The 15066-nt window shown below is 37.9% G+C and overlaps 1 protein-coding gene across 1 annotated transcript; it reads right to left on the bottom strand.

Moving 5' to 3' along the window:
• Positions 1-2725: 2725 nt before the first annotated feature.
• On the bottom strand, positions 2726-12622 carry lbh (LBH regulator of WNT signaling pathway). The gene is made up of 3 exons (XM_038272919.1): positions 12404-12622; positions 7787-7889; positions 2726-4354 (listed from the first exon to the last, which is right to left on the bottom strand). Exons 1-3 carry the CDS (start codon positions 12430-12432, stop codon positions 4139-4141), a joined length of 348 nt encoding a protein of 115 aa, XP_038128847.1. The 5' UTR covers positions 12433-12622; the 3' UTR covers positions 2726-4138.
• Between the last annotated feature and the right edge of the window lie 2444 nt (positions 12623-15066).

The following is a 15066-nucleotide window of genomic DNA, read 5'->3' as shown; positions in this document are numbered from 1 at the left end:
AACAAATTGATGCGACTTCCTGTTAAACCTTAACCTTCCAAGATATGAAATCCATGAAATAAAAGATATGTGAGAGACAACAAAAATGTCTCTATTCCAATTTTTTATAGACCTTCAAAAGGAAAAATGAAACTTAAATTACAAAGCTGGATAAAGGAACAATGATGAAGATAAGAGTTGTTCAGAGTATCAGATTCTGCGTTCATTGCTCCTTTTCATATCACCTTAGCCTCTGAGGCACGGGTCCACTCTTTATTAAAACTGAAGGAAATTGCAGTCTCCAATAATATCTGAAAGACACTGTGAAGTTCAGAGGTCTGTCCCTGACGTCACATTATTGCATAGCCGGGTGCAAGTTCAGACTGTGTCTCCAAGGACTGTACCTCTCCTCTAACTTCTTGTGATTTCTTTTTTCCATGATCTCATTACTTTTTCCACTGAGATCAAACAACACTCATGAGGAAAGTTACAAAAGCCATTCATTACAGCTTTCTGAACCAGACACAAACTCCTTGTGCTGGACTCAAAACATTGCAGCTGACCATCTCTCAGCTTGATTTGATATCCCTAACTCTTAAATCTAATCTTTTTGTGTAGAGATAGTGTGCATTGTCTCCCTTCCTGGAAGTCACTGGAGAACCTGCACATCGGCCTATGTCAGCTCTCAGCCTCTTATGGCCTGCCATGGCAACGCTTACAGACTTTTCCACAAGTGCCAGACAATCAGAGATGACCTGGAGGAGTATTATTACATGATGTTCCCTTTTAAGGCACCTGCAAAGTTTCCATGACTGACCGTGGTCCGAAAGCTTCTCTAAATAAATTTTTTTTAACTTACATTTTCTTTGACAAGTTCTTAGCAATTCTATTTTTTTGGGCACTCCTTTTGACTGCAATTAAAAAATACATTAAGGGTGTATTTCTTTTAAAATGCTGTAGATTTTCATTAGCTGACAGTTAATGAAAATTCAAAAATTACTTTTTGTGGTTACATAAAATCAAGGAAAAGTAATTTTAATACAGCAACGTCAGCCTTCTGAAGGTACTTTATATGTAGGCCTTGTGCAGTTTATTTACTGAATACCTTTGGGTTATTCTTTTTATAAATTAATTCCACATTTCAGCTTGGCATTAGGGTGATAACACTATCTCTGCTTACATGTTTAAGCCCAGCACTGCAAAACAATTTGAAATATAAGCAAGTACATTTTTCTTAATACAAGGGCATTTTGTTCAATTAAGCAGGTGAGACACTTTGCAAATGGAATAGAAAACTTACATTGAAAATCCTAAAAATAAGCAATTGCATTGTTTTATTTCAAATGCCTATTCAATTTAAAGAGGAAAAATACTCATTGCATTGGCAGATCATCTTAACTACCGTATTATTATTATTTTTTATTTTTTATTTTATTTTATTATTTTATTATTATTATTAAATACCGTACTCAAATTAAGGGGAAAAAAAACACTTATTTTCAGAAACTACAGATATTTGCACCGAGCTGGTTTAATACTGGACATTTACTTGTCTCATCATCGTCTTGATGATCCGAAGCAAAATTTGTATCCAGAAGTGACAGTATTGGAATCAACCTGGGTTTTAAAATTCTTTTAATTACAACCTGCACTGTTATGAGCAACTTAAAGAATTAAAAAGTTGTAGCCCAGGTCCTAGATTCCTCTTTTGTTCTGGCTCCTGAAGTCTAGATTCAACTTTTATTCCCTTCCTTGTGAATTTACTGTCGACTAATGAACAAGCTCTAAATCCTCTCTGAGCTGTAATTGTGTCTACACGTTCACCATTTCTTTCCCTCCACATGAATAGACTTGTAAATGAAACTAAAGAGCCAACTCTTTTAGCAATGAGATTTTGTGGCTTATGCTTTTTGTGAAGGCTGATCAGGAGGTTTTTTTTCTGGACAACTGCCAAGTCAGATCTCTTCCCCGTGATCTTCTTGAAAAACTATTAGTTTTATTAAAAACTTTTCCGAGAATTTTTTCCTTTCCCCAAGCAAATTAACTGGAAGGCTAAATCAAATTTAGTAATTTAACAAATAGAAATGATTCTAAAATTAACTGACCCATAACACTAACCATTTAGTTAGATTATATGCAAAAACGTGTGGATCTTTTAACAAACATGTTCAACTAGAACTTTGAGCTTAAGAAAATAGGTGTCTTGGTATTTCAATGTTCTGAACTGCACCTGTGAATATCAAACCAGAGTTGTTGCTTCCACAGTCCTAATGAATACCCTGTACTGTTAGGTGTTTTCAAGATGGGTTGAAAACTTTTTCTATGCCATACTGCTCAAGCTTACCTGCTCCATATAGCTTTGTGTAAAACTGAAAGCTGTTCAGAGGTTCAGGAATGAGATTTTGTTGCAAGTAGGTGAAAGATTGTGTGCAAACTTTAGACAGGAAGTAGCATGTGGCTGCTCTCGCTTCTATATATACACACAAACACTTACTTGATGCATCTGTTTTCATAGAGGGAGAGAGATGTTCTCAGTGTGAAAGATGCCAAGCAGGAAACAAGACTGCTTTTCTCCAACCACTGCAGGTAAGATGAGTGGGGGGTAGATCTAAGTGTATGTGTGTGTGGGGGAGTGGATTTACAAGAGGAAAATTACAGGGAACTTCTGGAAACTGCTACGAGTGCACAGGATTACCCAGTTTCAAACAAGAACACGCAAAAAAATTACTGTAGACCCACACATGTGTATAGCAAATTTGATTTCTTTATTTACAGTCTTTGCAATAATTAATGAGAAAAGTGGTCTAAATACAAAATAAAACAAAACAAACAGTAACAAGAGAAAGATGGCGGCTAATCTCCCTGAGCTTTACAAAAACAATATGGGGACCTGTAGGCAACTTGACATGACGAAGATGTTCTGTATACAGCCCTAAAGCCACTCACATGAGAAAGATTGAAGAGACGGACATTAGTCATGCTTCCACAACAGTAACATCAAACTGTCCACAAAAAAAGAACAAAGATTTTTCAAACTTGAACTGGTTACGACTCCTGGACAAGTCACTTGCATATTTCATACCCACCCACACTCGCACACAAACATACAAACTTCCAAACACCTTTTGGCAATTGTCCCAATGGTCAATGAAAAGTACTGTTTCAGGTATTGCCTAATTTTTCCACAACTTTATGGCATTAAACATATGGCTGTTTTTTTTTGTTTGTTTTTTTTAAACAGGAAGACTAGAAAAGATGTTCAATTCATCACACCAGGAACATGTACTTACACATCCTTCATTGGCTTTTTACATTGCTTTAACAAGTGCCCTCTTTCAAAAGCTCATCCTTAAACGTTTAGCTTTGTCATCCAAGCGCTGGTTCTTGGAGGCCAATGTGATGACAGGTTTAATAGCATAACTCTGGTTTCAGTGCACAGTAAGCTTGCAAAGTCGGTCAGTTACACTTTTCGTTTTCTGCTCAAGATTTTCTTCAAAATAACTAACAACTTATTTTATCATTTATAACCCCAGCAAATTCTGTGCAGAAAACAACAAAAACAAATCCCAGTAACTTTCTACAAAATATCCACTTCTCAAAGACAACCAACATTGACATCAAGAGACAAATCTATAGACAGCAGTGGCAATAATTATTAAAGCAATTAAAAACAAAACAGTGCACTGTACAATAACTCCCCACAGGTTCCACAATTGCTCTGCACACAGGTATAAAGACTCTGGGGTCATGATGCCAGCCATTTTGGGGTCAGAGCAGAGTTGTCTCTTGCAGGGGAAGAGCCGCTCGTGAAGCACTAATCTGCTGCTCTTGAGCCGAGCATCGCCATTGACTTGACATATTATGAACACAATGGGAAGTAGGGGAGGGATGTAGACTTTATCTGATCTTTAACCCCCATTTTGATGTGTCCACACAGGAAGAAAGGTTAGTCTAAAGTCAATCGACGGGGAGAGGGTCATTTTTAGTTTTGGTGGATGCATACATTTGTGCCATGGGTAAAGAAATGGCAACAAGAGACACTGGATGTGTCAGTTGAATGTGCTGCAGTGCTCCAGTGAAGTATGACCAATGCGTGAAGAAGGCTACTATCCCGCAGAACCAAAGAACAAAGTGAACATGGTGCTGAACGACCCAGCCTCTAGTGCTGGGAATTCTGTGCTGGCTGTCCATTCTGCATGCTGCTATTGTTCTGCTCCTCTTCGTCCTCTTCTTCCTCCTCACTGACAAGGAACTCCTCAGGAGGCCAGCGAAGCTCTCCGCTCTCCACCTCTCCCTCTGTTGGCTCAACCACGATGGATGGGAGGCGGTCTTTAAGCTTACAGCAACGATCAAAGTCTGAGGGGTCCGGAAATATCTGGAAAGGAGAGACATTGATTTTAAACATTTTAGGGAGTCAACTTTAAATTTTGCAATTACAACAAGGGTTGCATGAGGCAAAGAGGTAGTGCACCTTTGGATCAACCAGTTTTGGCCTTAAATGGTTAAACTAGAAGTACTGCTGACACCTGTGCTGTCCTAAATATCTGAGAGCTGACTAAGCATCTGATGAGAACTGATTACAGATTTGTACTTGCATGGCAGAGGACCTGCTCTTGCCCATCCCACATTCCTTCAGCAAATGTAATCCATCTTTCCTCATACTTGAGTAAATTTTTTTTAACACGAGACTCCATGCAGTTTCAGCCAACATCCTACAAATTCATATTAAATGGAATACTAAACCTAAACCTTTTATTTTGGTGAGCAGTCTTCAGATGGGCAAGAAGTCAATTTGCTGGAAATACAAAAATGTTTTTTCAGACCAAAGATAAAGTGAAAGAGTGGAAAAAGTAAATATGTTTAGAGAAATCAGAAGTTAAAAAGTGGATGTCTAGTTAATTAGTGAACACACCATACCCAACTGCCACCAGGTAGAGTTGGCAACACTCCTTAGTATTGAAGTCGTAACTGAGGGAATCAGGAGTTTTAAAAATCATACCAGATGAAGCACTAGAATCTTGCAAAAAGCAATTTAAATGATATCAGCTCCCTGAATGAACTGCGAACATGACTTTGTGGAAAGTACACAGCTAAATTTAGATTGCTACTGGTCATTCATGGAACATTCTGTCACAAGATGTCACTTTGTGGTGCTGATCCAGAGCAAGTGACATGTATTATAACAGAATTAGTGCATTTTAGCCCATTTAGCCTCCAGCCTTTCCGTTATGCAACAAATCAGACTTGGGAGTGTTTGCAGCCTTTTGGAAATTTCAAAGTAACAATAAGGGTTTTGATTCCAGGGAATACACACATAAGAATGGCTGTTTAATATAACTTAAGCCGACTAATGAGAGACGCAAGGCTGTTTAGTCAATTGCATACATTTTTTTTCATTAGGACTATAGCAAAGCCCTGTTTTACAGGGACTTAATTTTGCATCTGAACCATTTTCTATTTCAAACCTAAATAGGGTATGAAATGTTCTCAATTTGCATGGCAAGTATTTTCCTATGTTCTACTCAAACTACTATGCGAGGGGGTTCCCAACTCCAGTAAAACGTATATACCGGTAGGAAGTCACGCTTAGGGCTTTGACCCATTTTAGAATAACAAACAGCAATAACAAAAGTCTAAATAGGTGTAACAAAGTATAGTGAAATTAAGTTATGTTAGATTCTTAAGGTTGCCTAAATTGCAAAAATAAATTGATTTGTCATAGTTTCACTACAAAATGGCTTGCAGGGCAAGCATGAAAGTAGGAGGGGGTGAACACAGTAATGCACATAAATGAAATCCTTAATACTGCCATTTGATACAGATTAACCTGCAGCTTGTTACTATACACAAACTATTCCTGCCTCCAATAAAATCCACTATTCACCAGTAATAACAGCTAAGCTGAAAGTTGCATTTCTAAATATTAGTAATTATACAATTGCTGCAAGTTTTTTGTGAATCTTTATAGTTAAAGGTTTAAAATAATTTTTCATGGAATAGCCAGACCATATTTCTTAATTTGGTGAAGGAAAATTGAAATGCTTGAGTCTAATATTAAGGGCATGAGAGGCAGTTTGACAAACTGCATACATCCCCTGTTAAACATCAAACTTTCTCAGAAGCAGGGGAACTTGTTCTGGGGGGAGTGATGGGCTGCTACTCTTGGTCCAAGAACAGCATTTTTTTGCTGTTTGGATAAAATAGATGAATATTTTTAGACCTGTATATTTCATACCAAGTCACAGAGGTTCAGCTGGGTTGTTGTCGTTGTCTGGGCACAGAGCCGAGTGGAAAGAAAGCATACTAAGAGCCAGAATGAGACAAGAGATAAAGAGATCCAGCTGTGTTCGATTCTTCCAACCATAAGGAAGAGTCTGAGAGAAGACAGAATACCATAAGAAAAAAGGAGCAAAAAAAGAAAAAAAGAAAAAAGCTATACTGTAAGTATGCTTTACGAATGAGATCTCAGGTAATTCAGGCTTACATGTTCCAATCCATTTCCAAACAGATTTATAGCATCACACCATGTCCGTTTGCAGGCAAATAAAGGGCGTATCTGCCTTTTGTTTTGTCCAGCATTGCAATATTTTCTTTGCGTCAGCCTCCAAAAAAAGAAAGCGACAGATTTTGCCAACACATTATGGGCATTTTCTTATCCAGGGGAAGGGGGTGGGGAATCTGAATCATGACGCTGCCTTTTGAGAGAATAACTCTAGGTCGATTTTCATCTCGTTTAATTTCCTCTTGAAGGACCATGGGCTACATTCACTTTATCAACTTGTGTAAGAGATTAGGGATACGACTGGTGAAACCATCTCCTTCCTCAGAGCTTCTCTCTAAGCAAAACCTGGGGCATTGGGAAATTGTTGAGATTAAATTCCCAGTTAAGAGTTCAGAAGGAAAGGGGAAAAAAAAAAAAAAAAAAAAAAGCAATGTGATGCTCATTTTCATTCTGGCCTCTTCCGTTCAATCCAGACTCACAGCTGGGTGTAAACCAAGGAGTCATAGGAAGCAAAGCTCTTCCTCTGGGTCAGTCTGCATCCTTTCTGCATGGCATTTAGAGCAGACAGCTGCTTTATAAATGTACTGATTTGAAAGCTCTGAATATGTACTTAATATGTCATCAATGTTTCCAAAAGTCAAAGTTTTCAACTGCACACAAGTAGAAATTTGTTTCAGCATTTAAAGTGCCCCTCAGTCTCCATCCTCTTCAGGTTCTAAAATGAAAAACTAATCAACTTGCTGTTTACATTTCTAGAAGACTGGAAAACTGTTCAACCTAGGCTCCAAAAAAAGGAAATTTGAATCTCAGTTTATGCTTCAAGACAACCCTATTGAGCAGACAGCAAGACAAAGACGCAGGTGGCAGCTTATCAGGACCACCTGCTTCCATTATATGTGATATTTATTTTCTGTGCAGGACTAAATTTCCTCTTTTCCTCCCTGAAAGAGCAAAGCAAAGATGGTCACCTTCATATTTTTTGCAACCATTGAATCTTAATTATTTAGAAAAACAAATCTTAATCTTGTGAATCTTGACTGCTTAGTTTTACGCCATTCTGGGAAATTAAGTTTAAATATAGAAAATATAATATAAAAGAGTGGCTCTAGTTGACCTTGATGCATAATTCTTCTCTGATGTTAAATCACAAGTCATCGCAGCTCCCTTTTTCTAATTTCAAAAGCAGCTTGTTATATTGTCTCAACAAATCTATGCTGTATGTAATGGAATTCCACATTAAACACATGGGAAAGGCATTTAGAAAGGAAGCACTGTTTTACTGTCCGTTTTTAATGTGTGCATTACCTGGAAGGTGAGTCTGTCCTTGCTTGGGCTGAGCCTCATATCCTCCATGGGCGTGTTGCTGATCATCACTTCAGTCATATCTGGGACAGGCACAAACACTGGGCTGCAGGAGAGAAAGATGAGAGATTTAGCGAGTGAACATATGTGCAGAGAAAATGTATATTCACAACTTGGACTATAAAGGCACTGAAGTAAAAAGCATATTAAACGCTTATATTTGTTTCTTTCCAAGTCATATCTGCACATAAAAAACAGTGTACCAAAACATTAGGGTCACAGTCAATGGAAAATATCACATGGATAAAAACACCACAAGCAATCTATATGCAGATCAAGGCCCAAGCCTTTCGTGCATTCACTTCCCTGTACAAGCTTTAGATTTTTGTTTATTCTCTGTGCATCTTGACCACAATGGACCAAAACTTCCACTACTGGGTCTGGCGTTCTAATGCACTGCAAAGCTGCAGCACTTGTGTCGCTTGCATAAGGTGGCTTTCTACAACAGAAAGATGTGCTCTTGCACTTGCAGCTTGGAACAGTCATTGTGAGAGTGTGCTGGGGGCGTGATGTGGTATTTGAATGGGGAGGAACCTGATGCACTCGAGGCCGGGACAAACTTTCCATTTTATACAGGTTTTTTGTAAAACTCGTGCCTAGGGATTCCTAGTGTTTTATAACCGTAAACATTGGAGAGGAGTCCCTGATCAAACATGAACCCTGAGACAAGACGCGTATTTGCCTTCTCACGGTCTCTATTTAAAGCCTAGTGGTCAGTCGCTAGCCACAGTGCTGTGGTCTGTGCGTCTATGGCTACTCGGGCCAAAGAAAATGGAACCGGATAAGATGCTTACATGCATTCAAACATTACAATATAATGGACTTTGCTGCATGCAATGGTAAAGGGTGTGTGGGCTTCACTTGACCTACTTTTATGTCAAAATTTTTCAACAAAGTTAAGATGAAATAATGAAAACCTGCAGTGATGTGATAGATATATATATATATATATATATATATATATATATATATATATATATATATATCCCATGTATCCAACCATCTGTAAAATGTTACAATCAGCTGACAGTCACGTTTTTGAAACCAGTGGTGTTAAAACACCTGCTTGAGTTTCACAGTTAATACATGAAATATGTTTTTGGGAATTTCCAAATATGATTTGAGATGAGATGAGTTGATGACTCAGAGTTACTAACAATGCAAAAAATAAAGACAATAAAAAACAGCAAGACAAAAGCAGTTTTATACATTGTGCTGATTAACAATTAGAGCCTCTAGCTTCTGATTCATCATTTTGTAGTCATCAAAATGATGACCGTCACCTGGTTTACTCACTCACCTGAGGAACTGTAATGTCTACAGGGGGCACAGTCTATCTTTTCATATGCATATCCCTTTTATCCTAATCTGTACAAAGCAGGTGTGGCATTTGGAAAGAAGGAATAGGACTAAAGTCTGAAAACGCTTATTTTTAGAACAGTAAATATTCATAAGAACCAACAGATGTCATATACACTTTTAGAAATATCTAAAAGAGACAACTTATAAGGCCAAACTGAGGTGTCTGCTAGAACGGCACTTTCACTGTAGTGTCTGCTAACACCTGTTGAACTTGGGCAGATATGATCTGTAGCCACGTTGACTTTTGAAGCTAGGAAGTAAAGCAAGTTCTCCTCTCCTCAAAACAGGTGCTAAATATCAAAAGAACAATTTTCACTCTAAATTCACGAGACATTAAACTCACAAAGAAAAAGGATTTATGACGCAGTTCTGGGTTACACAGTCACCGTTTAAGAACTCTTTGTTAGGATTTTTTTAAAATGTGCAATATGGCTCTTTGCACAGGGTACTCCTATGTCACCGAGCCATCCGAATGCGAATAAATAAGGGAGAAGGGATCTTTCCATCAGTCTACATCCAGATTAGTAGTCTTTGCTTGTCCGAGTTTCAGTACACAAGGAGAGGACAACTGAGTAATGCAAACCCTTTACCATAGGAATATGTAGCTGAACAGCAAAATGCCCAAAACCACCTTAGCTGGTATACAATTCAGGATTCATAGCCTGCCAAATAAGACATCTCACAGATTTTTGTGGGTTTTTTTTTCAGCTTTAAGCAGAATCCATTGTCAGTGTACAAATAAGTAATTTTTTTAAGTTTTTAAATAAAAAAAAAAAAAAAAAAAAAAAAAAAAAAAATATATATATAATAATAATAATAATAATAATAATAATAATAATAATAATAATAGGTCCATCAACCATCTTTTGGATGCAAAAAAATGCAATGAGAGTATAATCAAGAACCAAAATTAGCACACTGCCATCCAGATCAGGGTGAATCATGTCACATGATTCACTCAATCCTAGCAGGTCAATACACCCTGAAGCAAAGGCGGCTTCAATTTTTCCATCTCTAAAATTTTCTCAACAGGTTGCTGGGTGGCTGGGAAATTAAAAAACAAAAAAAACAAAAAAAAAAGCAAAAGACTTCCGACGGATTTTGGATAAGCAACAGTTCCTACACAGACCAGATCAACAGGCTGAAACAATAGAAGGATGTCTAAAAATAAAAAGATTACATGCCTGTGCAGTGGTTTGGGTAGGAAAAATGCAGGAACCTATAACATTTCACACTGTTCCCTACAAGGGGACATGTAGAAAAGAGAGGACAACAGAGGGATGAAGGACAGGAAGGACAGAAAGGACCTGAGGAGACAATGAAGAGACGGGAATGGGGAGAGAGAGAAGAAAAAGATAAACACTCTGGTCTTGCCAGTCATATTTCTGGTCTTGGATTGTATAAACATCCTGCTCAGCTTAGAATAACAGAACATCGCCCAATAAAACATGAAGGGGCACAATGAGGAGGAAGTGGGAGGGTATTTAGCGACAACTTTACCTGGGATTAAACAAATGCCTTTGGGTCATTTCAAGCATCAAAGATTGAAGGACATGTCCCCAAAAGGGAGACTTGATACCACCTTATAATCTTTTAGAGAAGTTTGAGACAGATGGAAGGCTTTTTTAATTTTTACACCATTAATCCAACCCCATTGACATTTCCACACTGACAACAGATAACAAAAAACTAAATGTAATCTACCGGTATGTGTACTCCAGAGTTCAGCTGTAAAGAGCTGCTACCATATTGGCCTTTAATTAATGATGTTCTGAGATTTGGGATATCAATATAACCTAATTTAGTTGACATAATTTGAAGAGATGTTGACCCCCAGGTCCCTAAAGTTGTTGATTCTTTTATCCAGAATTACAACTAATTGCATAATAACCCCATTTTTAAACACTCAACTCAAATGATGGTTTAACAGTCTTGAGCTCTTTGCCTAAAGATCGACCTTACTTTAAATCTATACCTTTTGTCATAATCCTGACTAGTTTCTGTCAGACATGCCAAAGTGCTTCTGCCCACATCGTTTGCCCTTACTGGATTTCAACACCCAAGGAGCAGTAATCTGTAAAAGTAAAGAATCTGCATCCGTCATCATCAACATTGTTTGCCGCAGCCACCCAGCAGTTCCCACTACTATGATCATAAATATTCACCCATGTGGCAACATGAGCAAAGCTGCTGACAGTTCAGGCCCACTTGATGTTTCCCCACCAGCCAAGTCGCATAACCTGGCAGGTACAGCTGGCAAACACTCAACTCCTCTACCAACAAGTTGTGTCACTGCCAACAAAGTAGATTTTTCGTATCATTGCTCTGAAGCACAGTGTTTTGCTTTAGATGCACTGGAGACAGACCCACCTTGTGAGAAACATCCCAGCTATGCTACCTAATTACATTAGGAACTCCTGCTATAAGGAAATAACTTCCTGACAGAGATTAAATAAATAAAAAAAGGCGACCATGTGCCAAGTGCAAGAAAACAAAGACAGGAAAAAAGTTGTGGCTACAGTAGAGCTAGATTCTTGACTTCCTGGTAGAGACAGAGGCGCCTGAGGTTTTAATGGTGTTTGCAAAATGAGATTTCAAACAACTTGCATATCTTCCAAACCATTTTGCTGTGTAATTTGTCTGTGTAAGAGTCTAGTATTTCACTTTTGTGCTCCAAGTAAATGTTTAAAGTAAATGTTCCTTTAAATGTCAATGCACCTGCAGCTACTAGAGATTAATGAGGAGAAAGGTGAATCTTTGCACACTGAATATAGCATGGAGTACAAAAATAGAAGTTTAAGAGAAGAAAAGTCAAACTAATGTGGACACTCAAAAGAAAGGTGGAGATTTGAAGGAATATAGGAAAAAAAAAAGACCTTAGATTTGCCTACACCTTTAATCCGTGTTACCCTGAAATTTTCCAAGTTCAGGGGCAACACCCGACAGATCTGAAAGGAAACAAGAGTGGGTGTAGAGAAACAAAGGTGGCTGATTCAGAGGGAAATCACCAAACAAAGTCAACCTCAAGCAGCTCTTTCATAGTTCTTCCGCCTCAGGTATAAATCAACAAAGTGCGAGGATTTTTATGCAAACGGATTACCATATTCTTACAACAGGTTCACAAAGTGGCATAAAAAACAAAATATAAACAAATCCAAGCCAGTAACAGGTGTCATTAGAGGAGATGCGGGTACTCACCAGTAGATCTGTGGTGAAAATGCAGACATGAATTCACACCTGCTGTCAATTCCGTCAAATCTGAGTATTAATTAAAAGTTTTTAATTGCCTAAGATGCTCAAGAAAAGCGAAAGTAACAGTGCAGCAAGTTGCACAGCCGAGACAAAGAGATCGGTTCCGCCAATTGATGCGTCTGATCAGAAAGCCCAGCTGGATTCACTATTTATACAAGAGGCGGTGCGCTCAGCCTGCCTTCAACAGGAGCCCGAAATCCTCAATGGCAGCTCATTGACTGCGGCGGCCAATCAGAGCGCTCCTGACTCACGCCTCCATCAACGGGGGTCCGCCCTCAGCCCTGATGACGCAAGCAGTGACAGAGGCAGCTCATTGGGAATGGAAGGTGAGATGCGGCAACTTGCAATTGATTTGTAGTCTCCAAGGCAACAAAATGAATCTTACATCCCCTCCTCCCTTTTTGAATGACCAAAAAAACGCGCTGATTTGTCCGTTAGGTGATGCGTGATATCCATCCAAATAAGCAAGAGAGGCGGATTCATTCACAAATATATTCCAAGGGCAAATCAATGTCTTGGTCCATAGACACAGATTGCCTTTGCAAACTCATAATAAACCCCATTGAAGCTTATGGAGGATGTTTTTACCTTTTTCTCAGCTATGCCTATATTAGCTGTAACCTCTACAGCACAACTGACATTGGCGCCTTACCAAATTGCCCCCTTTCTCTATTTAATTCTATATATTTGGGAATTATTAAGGAGGTGCTTTGCATTTTGCAGAGAAGACAGCATAAAAAAAATAAAAATTTAAAACAATTTATTTAAATAAGGATAGGTGTGACTTTACCGCCACCCTGTGGCTAAAAACCAGCAGTCTCATTTACAACAGCAGGTGGCAATCCTGTTCTTTGTGCATTACTGGCTGCAAACAAAAAGTTAAAAATTCCCTGACACCAGTTACTAGCTTTTCTATTCAGCCAGAACTAAACTTAAGTCATCAAAAAAAAAAAGGAAAAAAATTAGTACTACTACTTATTGTAGCTGTAGTTGACGACTAAGGCAGCTAAATCAACTAGTATAATTGTAAAATATTCAGCAATATAGTTGAATGGTAAATATCTGATTCGCAATCCACATATTAGTTTACTTCTATCCTTAAATATGCACAGACTACTCAAGCCTTAAAGTCAAGATGCCAATTAAAATCCACATTACTGTAAACTAATTAAAGTGCCAACATAGCAGGTGTACTAAAATGCCTCTAAAGAGTAAAATGGTTGACCAATAGCACTGCTTTTAGCCCAGTTTTGAGTTAGGAGGGCCTAATATGCCCATTTATTTGATAGCTGATTCCTTATGTAGAAAATGTGCAGCGTGTACTGCAGGTTAAGTAATTGCAGGATAGTGTATGGAAAACCCTTTGTGTAAATAATAGGTTGCAGTGAAATCAGTCAATATGTCGAGTAAATAAAACTTTTCCACGATTCAACATTTTATTCCAGATATATATATAAAAAAATACCTTTGCAGATAATATCTTAAGACGACTAATTTGAGTTGAACTTAGTGAGAAGAAAACTTGCTAGAGATGCAAAGTTCAGCTGTAGGGGCTCAAACGTCCCCACTTGTAGGGTTATCAACACATTGGTTGACAACAACTTCAAATCAGTCATTGAATAAGACTTTCACATTTACTTATTAGCACTTAAAACTCCAACATGTTATACAGTTTACTCATAATTTATGACTCTTTAAAATAATGTGGGCAGAGGTGGACTTGACTGCTAAATCTTTCAAAGCACAAAGGTTGACACAAGGTTTTCTAAATGATGCCCATCTTTATAAGGCACCCACTTCATGAATAACACAATATGTTTTTAATTAATGTAAGAATAAATCAAGTTTTAAGGATAGAATACAAACTAACTAGAGCTAAGCCCCAAATTATTCATCCTCCTGACTGTTCAAAGTTATCTGTCAGGAGTTTAAAGTGATCCTTATGGATCCATATCTGTCAGGTGTATGAATGGTCTTGGGGTAAACTACCATTTATTTCAATTTTCTGCAGTTCATTATCTAGTTTGAGAAGCATCTAAAGCTCTGGAGAAATAATATTTTCCTAATATGAACTTTTAAATGGTCGCATGGTGGGGAAGTGAGCACTATTGTGCAGCACCTAATCCTCACTTTAATGGGGACCTTTCTGTATGGAGTTTTCTTTTTCCCCTAATTTATCATCTGACAGAATTGAAAGTTGCTCAGTGTTCTTCTTCTGGTAAATTAGAGCTTTATACATTAGAGGAAAATTTTTAATTAATCTTTTGCACAGTATCATAGGGGAGAAGCTTCAGACTTCAATTCATTAAAGTGTAAAGAAAATCTCATTAGTTAAAGGCAGTATCTAAATAAAAATTGTTGCTTGTTAAAACGGTTGCTGGACCCCATCCCAAAAAATTGGGCGACACATGAAACGAGCTATGACAGAAACAGGAGAGGAGCAATATTTTTATTTTCTTCTGTCTCAAAAAGTGCTATAACTAATTTGCGGTGATACAACCAATCAGTTTAAACTCACAGCAGAAAAGAGAACAGAAAAGTTTAATAAAGCTGATTTAAAACTCAAATGTGAAATAGGAAACTTCTTTCCACTCTCCATTCAGCTTTGC

Source organism: Cyprinodon tularosa, unplaced genomic scaffold, assembly GCF_016077235.1.
Source record: "Cyprinodon tularosa strain WSP-4 unplaced genomic scaffold, ASM1607723v1 ctg120, whole genome shotgun sequence".
In the NCBI taxonomy this organism is placed as follows: Eukaryota; Metazoa; Chordata; class Actinopteri; order Cyprinodontiformes; family Cyprinodontidae; genus Cyprinodon; species Cyprinodon tularosa.
Note: the sequence above shows the minus strand (reverse complement) of the source record. Positions and strands in the feature narration are given on the sequence as shown.